General features: G+C 38.1%; 1 protein-coding gene across 6 annotated transcripts in view; it reads left to right on the forward strand.

Annotated features, from left to right (window-relative positions):
- CBFB (core-binding factor subunit beta) overlaps positions 1-23,573 on the forward strand; it is a 101,053-nt gene that overhangs the window by 53,951 nt on the left and 23,529 nt on the right. For 2 of the 6 annotated variants that reach the window (XM_043984668.1, XM_043984665.1), the window contains exons 4-5: positions 326-442; positions 5,843-5,969. In XM_043984668.1, the coding sequence (XP_043840603.1) occupies positions 326-442; positions 5,843-5,969 (244 nt within the window). The remainder of the gene's footprint in view (positions 1-325; positions 443-5,842; positions 5,970-23,573) is intronic. The other 4 variants (XM_043984664.1, XM_043984662.1, XM_043984667.1 and 1 more) reach the window with 3 other exon arrangements.

Raw genomic sequence — 23,573 nt, forward strand, 5'->3', positions numbered from 1 at the left:
CATGTCAATAGCCATATGTTGTTTAATGTTTTGTAATAAATACCATTTAACTGTACTCCTACTCTGATATGTTATTTGGTATCAGATAACTATTGAAGTTGTAACCAAGAGAAGATAGCAGAATTAACCCAGATTGAAATTTGGTCAAGAAGCTGAGGTTACATACCATTTCACAGTTCTTATAGACTTGTTTCTTATCTTATTTTTCTTAACTCACACCTTAAAAAAGTAGAGATTTAAAAAAAAATAACCTTAATTCTTTGACTTTTAAATGTGTGGTGGAGTTTGTGTTTTCATTGCTGCTTTCTGTTAAATTGTGTTTTAGGTATATTTAAAGGCTCCAATGATTCTAAATGGAGTTTGTGTCATCTGGAAAGGCTGGATTGATCTACAAAGACTGGATGGTATGGGTTGCTTGGAATTTGACGAAGAACGAGCCCAGGTAGGGTCATTTCAGACTTAGCAAGAAGTTGGTTTTGTTTTGTTTGTTGTTTTATTTATTTTAAATTTTATCCTTATGACTTGAATATATGTGTATGTATAATGTATGTATAAGAACACTGTACTTGGAGACATCTAGATCTGAATTCTAGCACTGATATAGTTGCTCACTGGTGACTATGTGCAAGCTTATTAACCTCTTTCTTGAATTTCAGTTTAGTTTCCTTATCTGTATAGTAGAGATAATATTTGCCCTACCCTCTTCACAAGATCATTCATTATAGGTAGGGATAGGATAGCGCTTTGTAAATTTAGGAGTACTATGTAAATGTGAGCAATTATTTTATTATTACTTTGTAAAACTATTGTACAAATGTGTGGTGGTGTTTGACTTGTGCCATGTTCAGTGGTATAAACATTGAAGGTTTTTATTTTAATCTGAACTGATCAAAATAAGGAAGAATACACACACATATATATGCATACACACAAACAAGTGGATACAGAAATACCTTTCAATGAGAGAGGGAACAAGGAAAAGGGAGGAGGGGAGAATTAGAAAAAGAGTAGATTAAGGGAGAGATTAGTCCTAAGCAAAACAAAATCAAAGGATGTACAAAAATATTTATAACTTTTTGAAGTGGCAAGGGATGGAATCTGAGAGAATGCCCATAAATTGGGGAATTGATGAATATGATATTTAAACTCTTGCCAGCATAATGACCAACCAGGTTTCTCAAAGACTACTGATGAAACTTAATACCTCTTGATAGAGAGGTAAAGAACTCAAAATGTAGAATGAGATGATTTGGGGATATGGGAGGAGTACTTAGGAACACTGACAAGGGAATTTTGTTTGTTTGTAATGTGTGGTTTTTTCCCCCTTGTTTTCTCATTTGGGGAATAGGGATTGGAATGGGAAGATGAGATGGCAGATTTGGGCTTATTAAAAGAGATTTAAAATTTTTTAAAAAATAAACATTGGGGGCAGCTAGGTGGCACAGTGGATAGAGCCCTGGCACTGGAGTCAGGAGGACCTGAGTTCAAATCCGGCCTCAGACACTTAACACTTACTAGCTGTGTGACCCTGGGCAAGTCACTTAACCCCAGTTGCCTCACTAAAAAAAAATAAATAAATATTGAAGGTTTTGAGACCCCATATCTAGTATGGCTCTGCTTATCTGCTTTGTAGTATTAAAAGGAATATAAAAATTAAAATGGACTTAATTTGATATTTCATGTCTTCTGCATCTGCCTCAATACTATTCTCTAAGTGAGAAACTTCCTATGAAAACATAAAACTGGTTTTTAAAAATTGATGCCAAAATCCTTAAGATTTTATCTTTCTATCTAGTATTTCCACAAGAATAATTAGCCACATCTGCATTCTTCTTTTAAAAAAAATAACACATACATAATAGCCGTTCTTTGTGATTCGCTAGTCATGAATTTAAAGAAAGATAACACTTTATGTAGCTATGGAAAATATAGTTCAGATTTTTAATTATGTACAGAAATACAGCCATTGCTATCTGTCATTCCTTAGGTGAGAGACACCTAAAAATCAAACAAGAGAGGGCAGCTAGATGGCTCAGTGGATAGAACACCAGCCCTGGATTCAGGAGTACCTGAGTTCAAATCCGGCCTCAGACACTTAACACTAGCTGTGTGACCCTGGGCAAGTCACTTAACCCCAATTGCCTTACTTAAAAAAAAAAAAATCAAACAAGAATGATGAGATAAATTAAGACAACTCAGAGCCACGATTTATACAGTACAAACATTTATTGTACCTGTTTTGTCCCAAACGTGGTTGGGGTCAGGAGAAAGCAAAATTTAGATAGATAGAATGCCTTCATCAGAGGAGTTTATCCCCTCGTGCACATAATAACTAACATTAAGAAGGAAAAGCATTTCATTGAACATTAGAGCCTAAGCACAGCTCAAGATATTTCCAAGATTTGCTCCATATTCAAATAGAGCTATGCTGTATATGGGTGGATGAGCCCTCTAACAATATAGATTGAAACCCATCCATGCCTGCCCATGCTATGTGACTCTTATCTAGCAGTCTTTTCTCAATTTTTCTTGGTGTTGCAGGAATACCAATGGAGCACACAGCGTTGTCTGACAGTTATCTGCCACTTTTGTCATATGGCCAGCCTATCCTTTTGTTTTACTCACATAATTCTGTACAAACATGGAGTGTGAAAAAATATTTGCTTTCTGATAAGGCTTTGGAATGCAAGATATATAAACAAGTAACAGATGCACACACATATACACTCTCTCACACACAGATATATATAAACAAGTAACAGATATACATACATACACACACACAGATATATATGTATAAAACCAAAAGCCATTCCCCAATAGATAAGTAGTCAAAGGATATGAACAACAAATTCTCAAATGAAGAATTATAAACTATTAACTACCACATGAAAGAAAATTCCAAACCACTAATAAGAGAAATGTAAATCATGCACAAGTCATTGTGCAGATTAGCAAACATTACAAAAGATGAAAATAGTAGTTTTAGAGAAGTTAGGCAAACTACTGTATTGTTGGTTAGTCTGTAGGACCATTTGGAATTAATGCAAGTAAAGTGACTAAAACGCCCATATACCCTTTGACCAAGAAATTCCATTACTAGGCTTATAGAGCACAAGGAAGCCACTGATAAGTCCTCATAGACACCGAAAGGTTTATAGGTACACTTTTTGTGATAGCAAAGAATTGGAAACAAAATAGATGCCCACCAATTAGAGAATAACTAAACACATTATGACACATGAATGTAATGGACTGTGACTCTCCATTCTTATATTTGTAAGAAATGACAAATTTTAACAAAGAGAGGCAGGGAAAGATCCACATGAACTGTTGCAGAGTGAAGTCAAGAAGTCAGTGTGCATCCAGAGACTACAGCAATGAACTACAGCAAAAAAAAGCAAAAGTGAATCATAAAGAATTATGAAGAACAAGCACAGTTTAAAAGAAGAGATGAGGAAACATTCCCACCCCACCACAAGTATTGTGTTCTCAGCCTTTGTTAATGCATTAATCAGTTATGCTGAGTTTTCTCTGTCTTTAAAAAAAACACTAGTTATTGTATGAAATGTCTCTCTCTAGGAGGAGCAGGGGAGAAATACAAGAGGAAATTATGTCAATGTAAAAAAAATACATCAATAAAACTTACGTTTTTTTTTTTTTTAAGAAAATGCATAGACTTGTATCCCAAAGAGATCATAAGAAGGGGGAAAGGACCTACATGCACAGATATATTTATAGCAGCTCTTTTTCTGGTGGCAAAAAATTGGAAATTTAGAGGATGCCCATCAATTAGTGAATAGCTGAACAAGCTGTGGTATATGAATGTGATGGAATATAATTGTGCTTTAAGAAATGATGAGCAGGCAGATTTCAGAAAAACCTGGAAAGACTTCAGTGAACTGATGCTGAGTGAAGTGAGCAGAACCTGGAGAACATTGTGCATAGTGACAGCAACACCGGATGATGATCAACTGAATGACTTAGCTTCTCTCAGTAATACAGTGATCTAAGACAATTCCAAAGGACTCGTGATGGAAAATGCTGTCCACATTCAGAGAAAGAACTGATGGACTTTGAATACAGCTCAAAGCATACTATTTTCACTTTCTTTTTTTTTTTCTTTTGGTCTGTTTCTTCTTTCACAACATGACTAATGTGGAAATATGTTTTACATGACTGCATATATATAACTTGTATCAAATTACTTACCATTTTAGGAAAAGGGGAGGGAAAGAAGGGAAGGAGAAAAATTTGGAACTCAATTTTATAAAAATGAATGTTAAAATTTTTCTTTACTTATAATTGGAAAAAATACTACTTTTAAAAATTGTATAAACTTGGGAGACAGTGTCTTGTTTAAGAATCAGCAAGATGGACATTGTTGCTGGATATTAGAGTATATTGGGGTGGGGGGCAGAGTGTAAGGTGTAAGAAGACTGCAAGACCAGGAAGGGACCAAGTTATGAAGGGCTGTACAAGTCAAATAAGGGATTTTAGATATAATAGGGAAACTCTGGGGCTTATTAAATAGAGGTGGTAACATGCATGGTCAGACCTGCACTTTAGGAAGATCATTTTGATAGCTGAATAGTAATTGGACTCAAGTGAGAAAACACTCAAGGCAGGGAAACCAACCAGCAGGCTATTACATTAGTTCAGGTGTGCAGTGATGAGAGCCTGCAAAACAGGGTAGTGGCAGTGTCAGAGGAGAGAAGGGATTATATGCAAGAAATATTGTGAAGGTAAAATTGACAGGCCTTGGCAAAACAGATAAGATATGGGGAGTGAGAAAGAGTGCAAAGTTAAAGGTGACACTCTGAGAAAATAATGGGCTTTGCCAACACCCAAAGGCTTGACTGGATTGACTGACTTTGCTGATTAACTTACTTAAAGTTAATTCAATTGAAGCCACACCTGCCTGGCCCTCAAGAGGGTATTGTTCTCAGAAGCTGTGGACTCTGACCTCAACACGGGACCACCCTCAAGTCCAGTGAACCAATGGATTGGGTAATACTAGCCAATTAGCTTGAAGCAGGTGGAAGGACCGCTTCTCCTTGGGAAGCTGAGGGAGCTTCCTCTGTCAATTTGTGGCTTGAACAGGCTGGGGGTGGAGGAATTGAGGATGCTAGGCTAGATAGGCTTTTTCTTGGCTTTCTGACCCAGGTATTCTCTTTTTCACTAATAAATGCTTAATGCCCAAAGCTCGTGCTAAAGCTTCTAATTTATAAGTAAACCCTAGCTAGTTTTCCCTACACTTGGGACAGGAATAAGGTGACCACACGTTAGATTTTAAATGTCATAACACCTAAGTTGGGAGACTAGGAGGATGGTGGTTCCCTTGGCAGTAATAGGGGAAAGGGGAAAAGATAATGAGTTCAGTGTTGGATATGTTGAGTTTAAGACTTCTACAAGACATTTAGTTAGAGATATCCCATAAGTAGTTGGAGATGTGAGAATAGAGCTCAACAAGAGAGGGTTGGGCTGGAGAAGTAGATATGAGAACAGCCCCACAAGGTAAGTAGCATGAGTATTATTTGCATTTTATGGATAAGAGAACCAAGTTCCAATAGGAACCATGGTAATACAACTAGCAGTTATATGAAACAGTATTTGTGCCCACATCTCTGTTCCACTTCTGACATGCTGTCACTTAGGTAGAAACATGAAAATGCAAGATTTTTAAAACTAGCATAACCTTAATCCACAAGCACTGACAGCAGTCTTTCATTTTGTGTATTGAAGGGAATGGTAACAAGTAAGCCTATTATTAAAGTTAATGTTGACCATTCATTGAAAGTCAAAGGAAGACTCCTCATTTCATTCCTTTTTTTTTTGACAGCAGGAGGATGCCTTGGCCCAGCAGGCCTTTGAAGAGGCTCGGAGAAGGACACGCGAATTTGAAGATAGAGACAGGTCTCATAGGGAGGAAATGGAGGTGAGAGTTTCACAGCTGCTGGCAGTAACTGGTTAGTACTTTACCCCAAACTCCCAGGGTGGGTTTGTCATGTTTGTTTGATAATGAATCAAAGAATTATTGGTGTTTTGTGTTGGATTTTTTCTTAGTTTTAGCAGTTCTTTTACTCTGATTTTGAATTTAATAAAATCCTAAACCTGAATGTATGCTATACTGAAAGAAAATGTATAAATTTAAGATTTTAATTAAGTGAAAGCTGCTACTTTATCTCACTGCTATTTATCTTTGTCAGTGAAAATCTTTGTCTACCACATACTGTGTCCTATCCAAAATTTGTGGTTTTCGTGTCCAATTTCCTTTAATTATTTGAAAAGGCTACCTTACTTAAAATATGTCTTTAGATTAACATGTAACCACTGAGCAATAGTGTTACTTGGTGCTATTCCTACTTTATTAATCTTGCTTTATCTCTTGATCTCTGTTTATCTTTTGTCAATTGAAGGGATTGAACAAGATGATTTCTCAGGTCTCTTCACCTCTACTTCTCTGACCCATTAGAATCATTTGTATTACTCTATTTAATTTGATACAGAAATGTTTAGCTTAGCTTCTGAGAGAATAAATTTGCTGGCCAGTACTTTGTATTTTGTTTGTCAGATACATTTGCAATGCTATTTTATGCAAATTCTACATATGAAAATCTACTTTTACAAGATGTATACAAGGGGTGACAGTTTATTTTACAAAAAGATTTTTCTTTTATAAAAAAATTTCAATTTCTGAAGAAATTGTTCTTTTTCCTGTTGCATTTAGATTTCATTTGTATACATTTGTCAAGAATACATTTGTTGCACAAATAAGGGAGATTTGTCACTAGCATTTGAAATTAGCCCAAATATATACAATTTTTGTGACTGGCAAGCAAACAAATCAAAAAAACATATATTATATCTAAAGAACATAATATATAAAGTTAATGGGCAATTTCTATTTCTGCCTCTCTTTGTACCATGTAGACTGGAAAAGAAAATGTTTCATTATGATTTCCTGAAAATTTTCCAGTTATTGTGATCAGGCTTTTGGTCACATTTTCTTTAAGTAACTATTTCTATAATAGTGAGCTTTCCTTTGAATTCTGAAAACATTTATTAAGCACCTGTTGAATGACAGATGCTGTGCTAGGTTCTGGGGGCACAGAGACAAAAATAAAACCATCCCTGTCCTTAAAAAGTTTATATTCTACTGGGAGAAGGAGATGCAGATTATTGACAGCTGGGGAGGACCAGGAAAGTCTTTTTACATCTGAGATGAGCATTCTAGGAAAACTAAAGTTAAGGATGGTCAATAGGTTAGAACCAGATTGTGTAGAGTTTTAAGTGAAAAGAGCATGTAGTTTAGCTTTAAGGCAGTATGGAACCATTAAATGCTTGAGGAGGAAAATAACATGATCCGACCTGAGCCATATGGAGGATTTATTAGAGAAAAACTACAAGCTGGGAAAGGAGTCCATCATCACACATTTATTAAGTGCTTACCATGTGCCAAGAGCTGTGCTAAGTTCTGGGAACAAGAGTTAAAACAGTCCCTACTCTCAAAGTGCTTCTGTTTCAATAGGGGGACGAACATGAATGTATATACACATAATGTGTTCACAATAAATGCAAGTTAGTTATGGGAGAGAGGGTACTAGCAGCCAGGAGGATTACGGCAGTGTTTGTGTAGAAGGTGGCATCTGGTCGAGTCTTAAAGAAAGCCAGGGAAAGGCCATGGTGAGGAAGCAGAATGTTCCAGGCTTGGAGAAGATTCCATGAAAAGGCACAAAAACCAAAGATAGGGTGGAATGTGTCTAGAAGATCAAGGAAGCCAGGGTGTCTGGATTGGAGTTTGGCAAGGGGAAGCAATATGTAAAAAGTCAGGAGAGGGAGGAAGGGGAAAAGTTGGGAAGAGCCTTAAATACCACACAGTTGAAGCAATAAGATCAATAAGGAGGTTGCTACCAATAGTCTGAGTAAATGGGTGATGCAGACCGACAAGGGTGTGGCCATATCTGAGTGGAAAAGAGAGGATAGTGGAGATAGAATCAGTAAGACTTAGCAACTGATTTAATGAGGGAAAAGAGGAAAAGAACATCAAGAACAAATCCAAGCTTCTGAATGTAGATACCTGGACAGATGGTAGGGCCCTCAAAAGAACCAATCAACAACTTTCTACGCACTAGGTACTATACTAGGTGCTTGGCTATAATTACAAAGAATGAAGTAAATCATTCTCCTATAAGAAGCTTATATTCAAATGGAGGGTGCAATGAGTACGTATAACAGTATAAGCAGCATAAATATTAAGTGAATGAATACAGATATACGCAGAGTCGCTTCAGAGGGAGGGCACTTGCAAGTGGGATCAGGAAAGTCTTCAAGCAGAATATGGTGCCTCAGCTGCATCTTAAAGATAGAAAGGGACTCTGAAGGAGAGATAAGGAAGGAGTGAATTCTGAGCATGAGGGATGGCCATTGCAAAGATACTGAATCAAGAAATGGAGTGTGCTATGTTAAAAACATAGAGAAGACTACTTGAACTGGATTGCAGTGTTGGAGAGGACCTTAGTTAGTGGGAAGTAAATTAAATTACAAATTCTGTTTTGGATATGTTGAGTTTGCAGTAGCCATATGGTATCTAGGTAGAGATTACTAGGAGGCAGTTTGGTAATAAAGAACTGGACAGGGGCGGCTAGGTGGCGCAATGGATAGAGCACCGGCCCTGGAGTCAGGAGGACCTGAGTTCAAATCCGGCCTCAGACACTTAACACTTACTAGCTGTGTGACCCTGGGCAAGTCACTTAACCCCAATTGCCTCACTAAAAAAAAAAAAAAAAGAAAGAAAGAACTGGACATTAATGCTGGATATTTAGATCTGGGAATCATCTGCATCAAGATGGAAGTTGAACACACAGAAGCTGATAAGTTCACCAAAGGAGAAAGTATATAGTAGTTTGGGGGGGATAAAAAAAAGCAGTCCCAGGAGAGAACACTAAGGAGCACCCATACTGTAGATTTAGATATAGAGGAATCAGCAGAAGAGTGTTCAGCTAGGAGACCAAGAAGAGAACTGGGTCATAGAAACCAAGGAAAGAAAGTACTGAGTGGGAAGGAACTTTAAAGACTGCCTAATCCAGCCCACACTTGAACAGGAATCCCTTCTACTACATACCTGACAGATGGTCCTGGAATCATTGTTTTAAAACTTTCAGTAAGGGGGTACTCGTTACCTTAAGTAAACTTTTTCTCCTTTTAGATAGCCTGATTGTTAAGAAAGTTTTTCCTTATGTCAAACCTAAATTAATATCTTTGCATCTGAGGCAGTTAGGTGGTGCAGTGGATAGAGCACAGGCCCTGGAGTCAAGAGGACCTGAGTTCAAATCCAGCCTCAGACACGTAACACTTACTAGCTGTGTGACCCTGCACAAGTCACTTAACCCCAACTGCCTCACCAAATAAAAAAAATCAACAGCGTAATATCTTTGCATCTTCCATTCATTGTTATTATTTCTGTCTTTTGGGATCAAAGGGGAAAAGTCATTGAGCTCCATATTTGGATTTCAAAAATGGGCTCAGTTCTCAATTCTACTACCAACCACCTAGGTGACCATAGGCATGTCATTTTTCCTTCTTTGGCCTCAGTTCAAAGTATAAAACAAGGGGGTTGGCTTAGATGACATCTTAAAGCCTCTTATGCCTCTAAATCTGTGTATGATCCTAAACTAATTCCTCTTTCACTTAGCCCTTCAGATATTTAAGACAGCTATCATATTCTCTCCTCTAAGTCTTCCCCAGGCTGCACATCCCCAGTTCTTTCAGGAGATCCTTAAGCGGCAATAAACTTAAGATTCTTTCCATCCTAGTAACCCTTCTCCGGATGCTCTTGTTTATCAGTGTCCTTCCTAAATGTGTCTCCCAGGAACAGCTCGGTGGCACAGTGGATAAAGCACCGGCCCTGGATTCAGAAGGACCCAAGTTCAAATTCAGCCTTAGACACTTGACACTAGCTGTGTGACCTTGGGCAAGTCACTTAACCCTCATTGCCCTGCCCCGCCCCCCCCCACCCAAAAAGAAGTGTCCCCCAGATCAGCATAGTATACCAAATATGGTCTAATGCAGCAAAATACAGAAAAACCATAATTTTTCTCTTCCTAGATATTGTGCCTTTCTTGATGTAAATTAAGATTACATTAACTTTCTTGGCTGCCACATCACTTATGACTAATTGAACTTGCAGTCCAATAAAACCGTTTTCAAGTGAACATCTAATTTTTCTACATATTCTACACTGGAAAAAGTTGGTTTTTAAAATCCAAATTAAGACTTTATTTTCTTCCCTATCCAGGAATTCAGCAGTGTATAACCCATGACTTGAACCCATGAATCAAAGTTCTAGGTTTATAGAGATTAGGTTTGATCTTGGAGAAGGTCTTTTCTCTGAAAATTTAAATTTATACCATGTGTATATAGGTCCCTACTAAAAGTAAAAGCTAAGCAAAAATTCAGACTAAAAAATGCATATGATATAAGACAAACTTAGGTTACCCAACAAAACACAAAGTCCATATAGTAAAAACATCACTCCTTCCTCTCCAGCGAGTCACATCTTCCCCGGGGACCTATTCACACATCTAAACTTGCAATATTGCGGTAGGATCGAAGCTTTGCCACAAGGGAAAAGTACTTGAGAGGATAGAATCAGCTACTTTCCCTCTAGTGAGCCTAACTTCCCCAGGGACCTATGGTCCTTCAGACTTTACAGTCATACTTTGCGATTAAGGCCCCACCTCTGAAAGGAGAAAACACTTAGAGTCGCTTCTATCCGTGAGCCTTCTTAGTCCAATAATTGACAATAACTGGGCACGGTCTTGGTATGCTCTTTCACATAATGACTGTCTCTTATTCTTCCTTGACCATAGCTCCTGTTTTGTCCTGCTATCTGTCATCTCTGTAGCCACATGGTTTCTCTTAGAGACATGTGGTTCTTCCTCTTCTCGGATCCCATGATTCCTTGTAGTAGCCCAGCAGACATGTATATTTCCCTTTAAAGGAACCAAGTATCTGAAGACCCCATAATTCTCTGGTTCTCTGTGCTCCCCCAATTTTGCGTCTACTCTCTTACAAAGTCCAATTCTTGAGGGTATAGCTCCAGTATATGATGACTTAGGCATCTTTAGGGTGGTAACAGTGACAAAGAGTACTCAGACGGGTATTTATATGCCATCAATCCCAGAAAAAAAAGCCTCAAATATAGTATCAGTAGGGATGCTGATATCTTCCACTGGGAGACATCTTGATGAACTAAAGGCTTTATCTTTAAACATGGGTCTTCTTGACCAGGTAACCCCTGGTCATGCTCTCTACAACTGTGAAAAGGTACCGAAAGGTCAAGGGAAAAAGGCCTTTGAATTTAGGAGCTTGGATGCTTGGTAACTTTGAAGAGTATTAATAACTTGATGACAAAATAACAATAAGAAAAATTAATTTTTTGCTATTTTAATTCAATTAAATGACTATTTCCCCACCCCCCCCCCCAAAAAAACCTTCCCATCTTCATTACAATCCTTATCCTTTTTTGAACACCAGAAGTATAAATAAGGTGAGGTTAACTGAATTAGACAGGTTTTGACAGTTAATTGATAACTTTGCAAATTATCCTTTATTGACTTAAAAAAAACCCCACTACTAAGTGCTCATAGATGGAGGAAATGGCCAAACAAACTATGGTATATGAACAATGGAATGTTATTGTGCACTAAGAAATTATAAATAAGATGAATTCATAGAAACTTAGAAATGTTTTAGAAAACCAAGGGAGTAAAATAAGGAGACTCAGAAGAATGCTATCTATACACAATTCCGAGATCACCAAAAAGAAACTACCTTTCTTAATGGCTTTATTTTTGCCAAGGGCACCACCATCCCTCTAGTCACCCAGATTCACAACCTCTAAGCGCTATCCTCTTCATCATCCCCCATTCCCTTTATCAAATAATCAGTTGCTAATTCTTGTCCATTTCACTTCCACAACAGCTCAAATTCATTAGGTAAACTCAATTTAATAAACTTTTTTAAAAACACTTTGTCTGGGCTGAGTTGTACATTCTTCATTTTCTTTTTTTTTCTTTTTTTGGGCGGGCAATGAGGGTTAAGTGACTTGCCCAGCTAGTAAATGTCAAGTGTCTGAGGCTGGATTTGAACTCAGGTCCTCCTGAATCCAGGGCCAGTGCTTTATCCACTGTGCCACCTAGCTGCCCCTTTCATCCTTCATTTTCAAAGAGGACTAATGACATCACCAGGTGATGTCTTGACTTGCTCATGAATTGGATCTAAGTGAGGCAGAGTTGCATTAAGTCTGCAGCTTCACTTTCTCTTCCAGAGTCCTTGAAGTCCAGTGGGCAGACAAAAATTATGCTGCAGTGTATGACCTTGCTGTTTTCTGTGTCTGACCTTGCTCTAAGCACTCTTCAGCACCTAATTCAGCCAGGAAAAGTCTTCACATGCTCTGGGTAGACATCCCCCTAACTCACCCAGGGGTTTGAGACCTATCAGTTACCCTCAACCTGGTTAGCCTGTCTGCCATATGGTTTCCCTGGGGTTTGACCATTGTGCGTGCTACAGCTTCTTGGAGCCATCGGTAGACACCAAAGGTGTATGAACAACCCTCACACCAAAGCTGCTTGTCCTCCCTGAACACCCCATACTCTCCAGGGCTGGGTCTTAAGAATACAAAGATAAACAAAACCGACTAGCCCTCAGGAAGCTTGAATTCTACTGGAATCTGTAATGGTGTCCCATTTTTTCTAGAAGGTTACCCTGAGATCTGACCCTTCTCACCTCTTGCCTCTACTGTACACAGTGCCCTGTCAGTTGGTCCCCCTGCTTCCAGTCTTTACCCTGTTAAATCTACCCTCCTATGAAAATCCTATATGTCTCTAGGGATAGTAAACCTTTCGATGCTTGGTTCCCTTGCCACATTTGCAAGTCACACAATCAACAATATTTCTGAGGTGCTTACTATGTACAAAGTATTATGCCTATTTCTGGGGATGCAATGAAAGGCAAAAAAAGAGTCCCCACCCTCGAGTAATGGGGGAAACATCTTACAGACAACTATATAGATATAAGATATATGCAAAAGTACATATACAATAAAAGCATCTTTATGCTATTATATATAATATACATACACATATCGTATAATAGAACAGCACACAAAATATATGTAATATTGCATATTATAGCATTCAGACATGAGGGTCTGGAGACCTGTATTATATAGATGTGAATGGATTATCACAGATTCATTTTTATATTGAAAAACTTTTCAGACTGGGTAAAATTGGTATGATGCCTTACAGAAGTACATATATTATTATTATGCAAAGAATGAATAAAAAGTTACCATTACTTAATGATGATCTTACTTTTTTAAAAATCATTTTAGGTGAACTCCGAGAATGATAAGATATGCGGTGCATGTTGATTTTAGATTGTTTGAAGCAAATTTCCAAAGTACTGAATGTATTTTAATGTTAGGTTGATAATTAATTTTTTAAAAAATGGGAGTTGGGGAGAGGCCAATCTCCTTCATTTCTTCCTAAGAGGCAACATTGGAAACTGTTACTTCTGTTCTATTTTGATAAATCTTTCTATTCCAAAGGGTGGCAAAGTGTATTCTGCCCTTCATATTTAACTGGATATTATTTAAACCTAATTAAAATGGAACTTTCTGACTTCCAGGTCAAAAAAAAAAGTACACACACAACAAAGGGAATTAATTCACTGATACAGAAATTTCCTCTATGTAGTCAGATTACAGCCAAGTCCCTAACAATGTGCCTAAGACATGGATGTTAAGCGACTTGCCTGGTGTAATAACTAGTGAGTGTCAGGAGTAGGATTTGAACTCAGAACTTTCTGTCTTCCTGAACTCTCTCCACTCTGCCAGGCTAGCTCTGTTAGTAATGATAAGGAGTTTTCTATTTCATTTTAATATAGAATCATAGATTGAGCCCCGGAAGGGGCCTCAAGCCATCTAGTCTAACCCCTTCAATTTGCAAATAAAGAATCTGAGGCCCAGAGAAAGTGTGACTTGTCGCATGACTCACATTGTATATGGAATGTCAAAAACATTTTGTTAAATATTATAATTATTATTGTTGTGGAATACTTTAGATGTATGAGTGTTAGACTCTTAGAGTTGGAAAAGATCTTAGCAATTATCTAATCCCCTCTTAATTTTTTGTGACTTTCATTAGTTAATATTAAATAGTAGTAAAAGCCAGTTAAACTTACAACTTTTTCTCAACTCAGAATTGGGTAAATGCATTTTTCAGGGTATAAAATGTAAAAACTTGTCATTCACTCCCTACAGGACTACAGCTATTTTTATTCATTCAAATCTACTTAATCCTTCTCTATAGCTGTAGGTCTTGTGGAGTCTGTGCTTCTAGTTTTTCATTTTTAGCTTTGCTTTATTCCATCAAGGTCTTTCCCAGTTTCTTTATATTCTTTCTGCTTCTAGATGTTAACTTCAATACTATTCCATTATATGCTGTACACATCTTTCTTTTAACCATTCCCAATCACTGGACGTTTAGGTTCCTTCTCCCTCCCCATTGAGGGGAGGGGTGTTACAAACAATGGTGTTAAAAATGGATTGGGGGAGGCAGCTAGGTGGCACAGTGGATAAAGCACCGGCCCTGGATTCAAGAGGACCTGAGTTCAAATGTGACCTCAGACACTTGACACTAAACTAGCTGTGTGTGACCTTGAGCAAGTCACTTAACCCCAAATGCCTCAGACACACAAAAGAACCCTCAAAAAAAAAAAAAGAATTGGATGGGGGGGGGGGGGAGAAGCTAGGTGATGCAGTAGATAAAGCACTGGCCCTGGATTCAGGAAGACCTGAGTTCAAATCTGACCTCAGACATTTGGCATTTACTAGCTGTGTGACCCTGGGCAAGTCACTTAACCCTCGTTTTCCCACCCCCCAAAAAATGGATTGAATGGACTGTTAATATTTTTGACAAAATTCCCACCTCTTTCACTTTACAGATAAGAAAAGGAAGAACTGGACAGGCTGTTTCAGAGACTGGACTGAATCCCTAACTCTGAAGCAAAAGATAAAAGTTGGGGGAAGGTGTAGAGTTGTATGAATGTTTTTGCTTAGGCGAATTTTTTATGTCCGCTATTTTTCATATCCTTTTGTCAGAATCCTGATTCTGAGTGTGTTACTTCACTTTTACCCTATGTTTGCTTCCCAGGAGGAAGCAAAATTTAAGTGGATTGAAGGGGTTTTTTATTTGAGAATTCTAGTTAAGATTTGCCTTCATCGGTAGCCACATAATACTTTGAAAAGCTCATTAGAGATTGTCTGCTCTAATCTCCTCATTTTATAGATGAGGAAGTTAGGGCCCAAAGAACAGTGACTTTTTCCCAAGGTCCCACAGTAGTCTAGTGCCTGAGCTAGAACCTAGAACCCATGTCTCCTGACTATCAGTATGCTTCCTTTCCTCCTGTACCACACTCTTCTTCAAAGTATAATTTGTGACCGCACTACCCACAGAGATGCACTAGCAAGTAATAACTGCCTAGGAACCCTGTGGGAGAAACTGGGATTCTTTTGCCTGTAGAAGAGAAGGCTGAAGAGATTTAATAAGGTCTAAGTGGGTGGTCCCTGTTGCCTGGTTAGAGGGAGGGGCTAAGTAGCAGTACTAGTAGCAACAGCCCTACTCAGAGTCTGGGATGCCCCTGATTTAAAAGAGTTACTTAAATACTGGGGGGAGAACCTTTGAGCTTATCAAATTGAGTTTGGGGAACCATTGAGGCAAGTGGGCAGAGGTCTGGGCTTGGGAGTCAGGAAGATGGGGTGAATTCCACCAAAGACACTGACTGTAAGACATGGTGTGTAAGTCATTTCACCTCATATGCAAAACAGGGGTGATAATAATAGCCTATACTTCTGGATTGTTGCAAGGATCAAATGAGATCATGTATGTCAACAACCTTAAAGCATCTGTGTCAGATATTAGCCCTGCCTTGTTGAGCTTTTACTGATCCAAGACAGACCATTTAGAATTCATATTCAAGTTTCTCCCTTTGCAAAACATGGAAAATATTCAATTCCTTCACTGTAAGTATCAAATAGGCCATATCTACACTGCTTTTCTGCTGAATTTCTGCAGTAAATTTTCTTTACTTCTCAGAAATATCGTGAACTTAGCCTATTGGAAAACAATGACTTGACTTGGCAAATGAGGGATACTTTCTGCAGTAGAGGGAATAAACATGATTTACTCTGGGAACCTTGGCTAAATTACTGTTAAATCATTGGCATGCGGGAAAATGATTTGCAGAGCAGTGGAATAAAAAGTCCCAGAGTTCTATTTCTGTGTACTCCTGCATTTCCACCCATACTTGGCTCCCAATGCCCCATAGTCTTCCAAAAGAATTAAATCCTCTGTGATAATGTTAGTTGCTTTCCTGCCTCTAACCCTAATTGAAACAATAGAAGTTTAAGTCTCTCCTAACAATTCTGAGATTTTCATTTTGGTTCCTATTTTTCATGATGCAGTAAAGAATTATTTCATTTTTCTGGATCTGTCTATAGTCACTTTAACCTGACTAACTTGTATAAAGAATATTTTCTCATATCCTGGTAGACATAATGACTTGAAATGTGAAAAAATTAACTCTGTTCAGTGAAGATAAGTTTCGGTATTTAGGAAGTGTAATTTGGCACTTATAACAAATTTAATTCATATAACTCGTCTTTTGAGAACTATATTCCATTTCCCATGGGTCAGGTTATAAGAATTTAAACGATGTCAGTATGTCAGGGTAGGCTTGATGAATACTTAAAGCTGAATGTTACATGCTAGAACATGGAGAATTTTAAAGTTTAATGGAGACTTGTCCTTTTTTAACATAAAAGAATTAGTGATGTTGGACTTGTAGGTTTTGAAATAGGCCTTTTCAGTGTTAAAAGGTAATTCATGGCTTAAAATATCTGTTTAAAATTAGAAAGAATTTAAGACTCTAGTAATTGAAATGACTTTAATGGAGACCAGATTGTGTAGTTCAATAGGGGAAAAAAATCCTTGCAGTATTCCACCACCCAGCTTCTGTCCCAGGAACAGGCGCCAGCTTTGGTCTTTGGAAACATTCGTCCACTGTTGGGCAGCATATGAAAATAATCACATGTAGTCGGGTCTGTCTGTAAACATTTCTTTCCCCAGTAGAGTCTCATGCTTACCCTTCAGATCTCTATGTAGATACTCTCCCCACCATAACAAATAGGTAAAGTATCGCCAAAGAAAGATTCCTATTTGAATATTTCAAGCAGACTGCTCTGAGGTATGGGGCCAGAAGATGGGGAAATGGGGAAAGTGACAGAAATGACGGGCAGTTGATGGTGGCTAAGGAAGGATAGTTGAAACAACCAAAAATAAAATTATTTCAGTAGCTGTTTTTAAAGATATAAGTGTTGGGGCAGCTAGGTGGCGCAGTGGATAGAGCACTGGCCCTGAATTCAGGAGTACCTGAGTTCAAATCCAGCCTCAGACACTTGACACTTACTAGCTGTGTGACCCTGGGCAAGTCACTAAACCCCTATTGCCCCACAAAAACAAACAAAAAAAAAAGATATGTGTTATTATATATGTTTGTGTATTTATTTCAATTGATTTCTACATCAGTCAACACTTTAAATAAATTGATTCTGCTGTGAAGGAACGGTTATACTGATATAAGATCTGCCTTATCATTCAGAGATGGCTGTGAGGCAACAGTCAGCTTTTCTATGCTTTGTGGCCTCTAGCTAATCAGATATTTTAACTTAATTTTCTGTATAAGGTTTCATGGGAAAATTGCCCACATTTTCAAATGAGATGCTTACAAGTAGGTACCAGAATTGGCATAACTGATCCAGTGTGCATCCTGATGTGTGCTTATGTAAAAATGATAGCAGATGGGGCAGCTAGGTGGTACAGTGGATAAAGCATCGGCCCTGGATTCAGGAGGACCTGAGTTCAAATCCAGCCTCAGACACTTGAGGCCTATTAGCTGTGTGACCCTCATTGCCCCACCCAAAAAAAAAAATAGTCCCTAAAACCACTTAGTAGAGTGAGACTGGTGCCAGATGATATCGATTAGTATAACTAGGAAAGATAACCCAAAGTTTACCATAGGAATTTAAAACTTTTAAGACTTCCCATTTATTTTTCCCAAGAGTTGGTCCAGGGCATTGCAGTTTTAAAAAGAAGAATCTCTTAAGACTTAGCAGAGATTGTGTTCTGATTATAGAACACAATGTGTTCTATATTTTAATTCCTTTAACATACCTGAATATGAGATAATCTAAATTTAGAAAACAAAGACACTCAGAAAAATATTAAACTATACCTAATATTGAATGCCTTCAAAATATCTAACTTTCTTATCTATAAATTCAGTATAGTAAAAATTACAAAACATTTTGGATTTTGGCAGGTTTTTTTTCAGAATGCATACAGAAAATTAATTTATTCCAATGCACTTGTGATCACATCAGTGTAGATAATCCCCTTCACCAGTGGTTTTCAAAATCCATTCACTGAGTATCATCTATAGTTAATGAAAAATATTTTCAGGTCAGTGGTCCTCAAAGTGGGAGCCAAGCATCCCCCAAAGAAACTTGGAATAACTCCATAAATACAGAACCAGCCAGTTAAAGATCCTACCCTCCCTGTATTAACAGTCATGGATTTTATCTCCCTCAAATCCCCTCATTACCTTCACCTATTCCTACCCAGTGGTTTTCCCCTCTGGCCTCTCCAGTTCCCAACAACTTCTCTTCTGGACCAGGCTTCATCTCTTTGGAACTGTTAGAACCTAAAATGCCCTGCCTCACCTAGCATGTCCTTTTCCTGTCCCCAGATCATCTCACAGCTGCATGCCCCTGGGCTGTTGGGAGCACCTGGTCTATGGCCAGGGAGTAGAAGCCCCTGCACTCCTTTTCATTTTCTAAGGAACATTGATGAATAGGCATGGACGAGTTGTGGTCTAAATAGCAGGTCTCGTTATCTTTCCCCAAAACCTCCTCTTCTTCCAAAATTCCCTGTTCCTTTCCAAGGGACACCATCATGCTTTTAGCCTCCCACACTCACAGCTTGCTGTCACTCACTCACTTCACATACATATCCAATAAGTTGAAAAACGTTGTCAGATCTACCTCCACAAGACCTCAGCACCTTTCATCCTAACTACGGTAGCCTCCTAATTGGTTTCCCTGCCTCAAGTCTCTCTCCTCTCTGATCATCCTTCACACAGATGCCAAAGTGATTTTTTCCTTTTTTTTACTGATATAATTATATTGTAGATTTTTTCATCATTATTATTATTACAATGTAACAGGGGATATGGGAAATACACACAGAGGAGTGTGCGATAAGGTAGGATGTTCTAGGAGCCAAGGAAAGTCCCAGCAAAGTACGTTAAGAAAATCTGAGTGGGGAGATTATTTTTACGTAAAGCACAGGGAGGACTTCGTGGGTATTAGGCTAGTCCCTGAACTGGTCCTCCCTCCTTCCTCCAGTCACTAGCATCTTCAACCTATCCTCCACCCAGATACCAAATTAATATTCCTAAAGCAGGTCCAACCATGTCTCATCCCTTTTCCAGTGGCAATCTATTGCCTCCAAGACAAAATATAAACTTCTCTAAGTGACTTTTAAAGCTCTTCACAATCTAGCTACAAACAAGGTGATTTTCTTAAAAGATAGGTCAGACCATTTTATCTTTCCTACTTGGTAAACTTCAGTGACTCCCTGTTACCTGAAGGATCCAATACAGACTGCTCTGACAGTTAAAGCATTCAAACACCTTTCCCAAACCTATCTTTCTAGCCTTAAACATGCACTGGCTGTCTTCCTTGCCAAAAGTTCACTTCTTCCTCACCTCTGCCTATTAGCAACCTGGTGGTGTTTTGATTTACATTCCTCTTATTATTAAGGATTTGGAGCTTTTTTGAGAACTGTTCATATCCATTAAGGAATGACTAAACATTTCGTATTAGTTCCTTATATATCTTGGATAATTAGACAAAGGTAACAGTTTAACAAACAAAAAAAAAACAAAAACTAACTGCTTTTCAGAGAAGATTTGTATTATTACAAGAGCATTTTCAAAACAGGTACCTGGAAATGTTTTCATAACTAATGTGATTTGTTGCCTAAAATGATATAAGCATGTTGCACAAAAGAACTCTCATATCTATACAACTAAAATATGAAAACAGAATTTTTAACCTATTTAAAGATTTTCCGATGGAAAAGTTTCTGTGGCTTTATTTTAAAACATATATCTGGGGGGAAGCTGGATGGCACAGTGGATGAAGCACTGGCCCTAGATGCAGGAGGACCTGGGTTCAAATCCGGCCTCAGACCCTTGACACTTTCTAGCTGTGTGACCCTGGGCAAGTCACTTGACCCTCATTGCTCCACCAAAAAATTTTAAAATAAATTTTTAAAAAACTTAAAAAAAAACATATCTGAAAATTAAACACCTTCAGATTTTGTTGTGTTTCAGTCGTGTCCAATTCTTCATATCATTTTGGGGTTTTCTTGGCAAAAGTACTAGAGTGGTTTTCCATTTCCTTCTCCAGTTCATTTTACAGATGGGAAACTGAGGCAAACAGAGTTAAATGATTTGCCCAGGGTTACACAACTAGTGTCTGAGACTAAATTTGAACTCAGATCTTCCTGACTCCACGCCCAGTGCTCTATGCACTGTGCCACTAAGCTGCCCTAACCTTCAGATTAGTTTGTAAGAATAATTTCTTTATATCAGGGAAGATGGAAATTTACTAGCTAGATTTTTACCAAAACCGTTGCATAATTGGTAGGATGGGATTGAATGAGGATCATAATTGAATAAGGGTAGCCAACAATGCACTTCTTTCCTTTGAAGCTATGTATCTTTGTGAATGAAGTGTCTTCATCAGGTATGACAGCCACTAGAGTGAAGTACTGAAGTAAAATGAACTTAGAACCAATATACCTTTATATAGTTAACAAAATATACATGTTGGGAGTTTGTGCTTTTTTTTTTTTACTAATGGGGGTGAGTAATCAAAATAATTTAGTGTTTTGGATTGCTAAAGGCAAGTATAAAAACCAGTATTGGAAATACCTGTCATAAAGTAGTCATTCATAAAATAGCAGCATTAGCAAGAGCAATCATCTATCTGGTCCAGTGTATTTTTATTTTACAGCTGAAAGTCACAGGAAAGTGACTTGTCCAAAGTCATTTAATAAACATTTAAGCACCTACCATGTGCTAAGCACTGAGGATACAAATGTGAAAAAGATAATCCCTACCCTAGAGGAGTTTACACTCTAATGGGGGAAGACAGCTCACAAAAGGAAGCTGAAAAGGGGAGTAGCGGCTGGGAACTAGGGAAGAAGGTATATAGGCAGGGCATGGTGGAGTCCAGTCCAAGGAATAAAAACTGTTGGGAAATGAAAAGATGGCTGGCTTGGGGGTTCTCTTTAAATGGAGACTTTGGGAGGAGTTCTTTTTTTGCCTTCCAGCCCTTGGGGCATATGGGTAGAGGGCACTCAGGATGCTGATAAAGATGTACCAAAGCTGGTGCAATCATACAGCAAGTTAAGGGCAGTGTAACCAAAAACAAAAACAAACAAAAAAAAAAACATGGAGAAATAATTTTGTGGTTATATTAGTTAATCTTGCACGTATCCCCCTAATGTGAATAGTCTTCTCTGAAAGCCATTATTTCACAAACACGTAATCATTGATGCTTATTTATGGACTGAAATCATAATTTTTTTTCCAGAGGGAATGTCTAACAGACCTGTGATTTCAACTATGTAAGGAAGTTCCGGGTTGGAAACTCCCTCCACCAATGCCAATTGTCATCTGTAGCTTGTACTTTTAGATTCACAACTTTTTTGTCTGTTAACTTCACTTATCAAACAATGGGGGTAACCTCTGAGTTCCCTGCCAGCTCTAAATCTGATTATATGGGCTATTTCATTATGCTTACATAAATGATTATAATAATAACTAGCATTTATATATAACTTTAATAATTATCTGGTAGCACTGAAAGATGAAAGTGACTTGAACTCAGATCTTCTTCATTCCAAATCTAGCCTTTATTACCCCCTTATCTCTCACCTCATCATCATAACAGCTCTCATTTAGGCAGTGCCTTGAGGTTAGAAAAGAACTTCCTCTCTGTGGAAGGGAAGGCTTCTTTGATGAGTCTGTAATCTCCTTGTTAGGGTTATAACCTTCATAGGAGCAGTTCACAGCCCATTTTCACCACCTTCAAAACCTGTGCAGTTCTTGTGCATGTCCTTCCCTAAATAACCTTCCTCTGATTCTTGTCATATTTTGGGGATACCATTACAACACTTGGACCCCCACTCTGTGACATGACCAGCCACCTCTTATTCATATTATAATTAAGCATTATTTAGAAAGGGTTAGATTCTCTATTTTATTATTTATCTATATTTATTTGTTTATATGTATATTATATCATATAGTTATACTATTATACATCCTTTTATTCCCACAAAATTATGTGCTTTTCTAATAATCTGGGAGGGCACACAAATTTGTTTGGTATGTAGACAGAACATTGAACTGAGAGTCAGTAGATTTGGATTCAAATCCTAGCTCTAACATTTACTAGCTGTGTGGCCTTGGACAAGTTGCTTAATCTCTACAAACCTGTTTGGTGTCCATCTTGAGAATAAACATGATGCATATTTTATCCACCTCGTGGGATTGTGGTGAAGAAAACATTCTGTAAACCTTAAAATGCCAGAGAAATATTAGTTAAGCCCAACCTCCCTATTTGACTTAACAGAAAAATTGAATATTAAGGAAATGGTATTAGTGCTCTCCTTGTAGGAATGTTTGAATGCCTTTCCCGTGATCCCTTTAGTACTGTTAAGGCTAAAATTCTAGCTAAACTGTCTAAAATATCTAATGAGTGGTCGCCAATAAATTATAAGCTTTAGCAAGAGTTAACCTTTTAAGCATTTATTAAGGAGAATAAGAATTTGGTAAAGAGAGAGAGAAAGGCCTAGATTCCTATCTATTAAAGGGAGAGCACATTTCTAGCTCCCTTCTCCACCAGAGTCCAGAGGAAAGAACCCGAGACTGAGCGCCAGTCTCTTCCTTCCTCCTCCCACTAGCCCGCGTCACTTCCTGACTCCTGGTCTTGCCCTCAAAGACCTTCGCTTCATGGGCAGAACTCTTCTACAGTAAGTCTCCAGCAGGTGGCGTCATTCCAATCTTTACAGTACCAACTTTGTAGATTGTGCATCTGGCTCTGACTTCATTAGCACCTGGACCACTAAGTTTAAGACTGCATTTAGGGGCAGCTAGGTGGTACAGTGGATAGAGCACCGGCCCTGGAGTCAGGAGTACCTGAGTTCAAATCCGGCCTCAGATACTTAACACTTACTAGCTGTGTGACCCTAGGCAAGTCACTTAATCCCAATTGCCTCACTAAAAACAAAACAAACAAACAAAAAAAAAACAAAGACTGCATTTAAATTTATTTCCTAAACATCCTCTTACAAGACAGGATCCTAAAAGTG

Source organism: Dromiciops gliroides, chromosome 2, assembly GCF_019393635.1.
Source record: "Dromiciops gliroides isolate mDroGli1 chromosome 2, mDroGli1.pri, whole genome shotgun sequence".
Classification (NCBI taxonomy): Eukaryota; Metazoa; Chordata; class Mammalia; order Microbiotheria; family Microbiotheriidae; genus Dromiciops; species Dromiciops gliroides.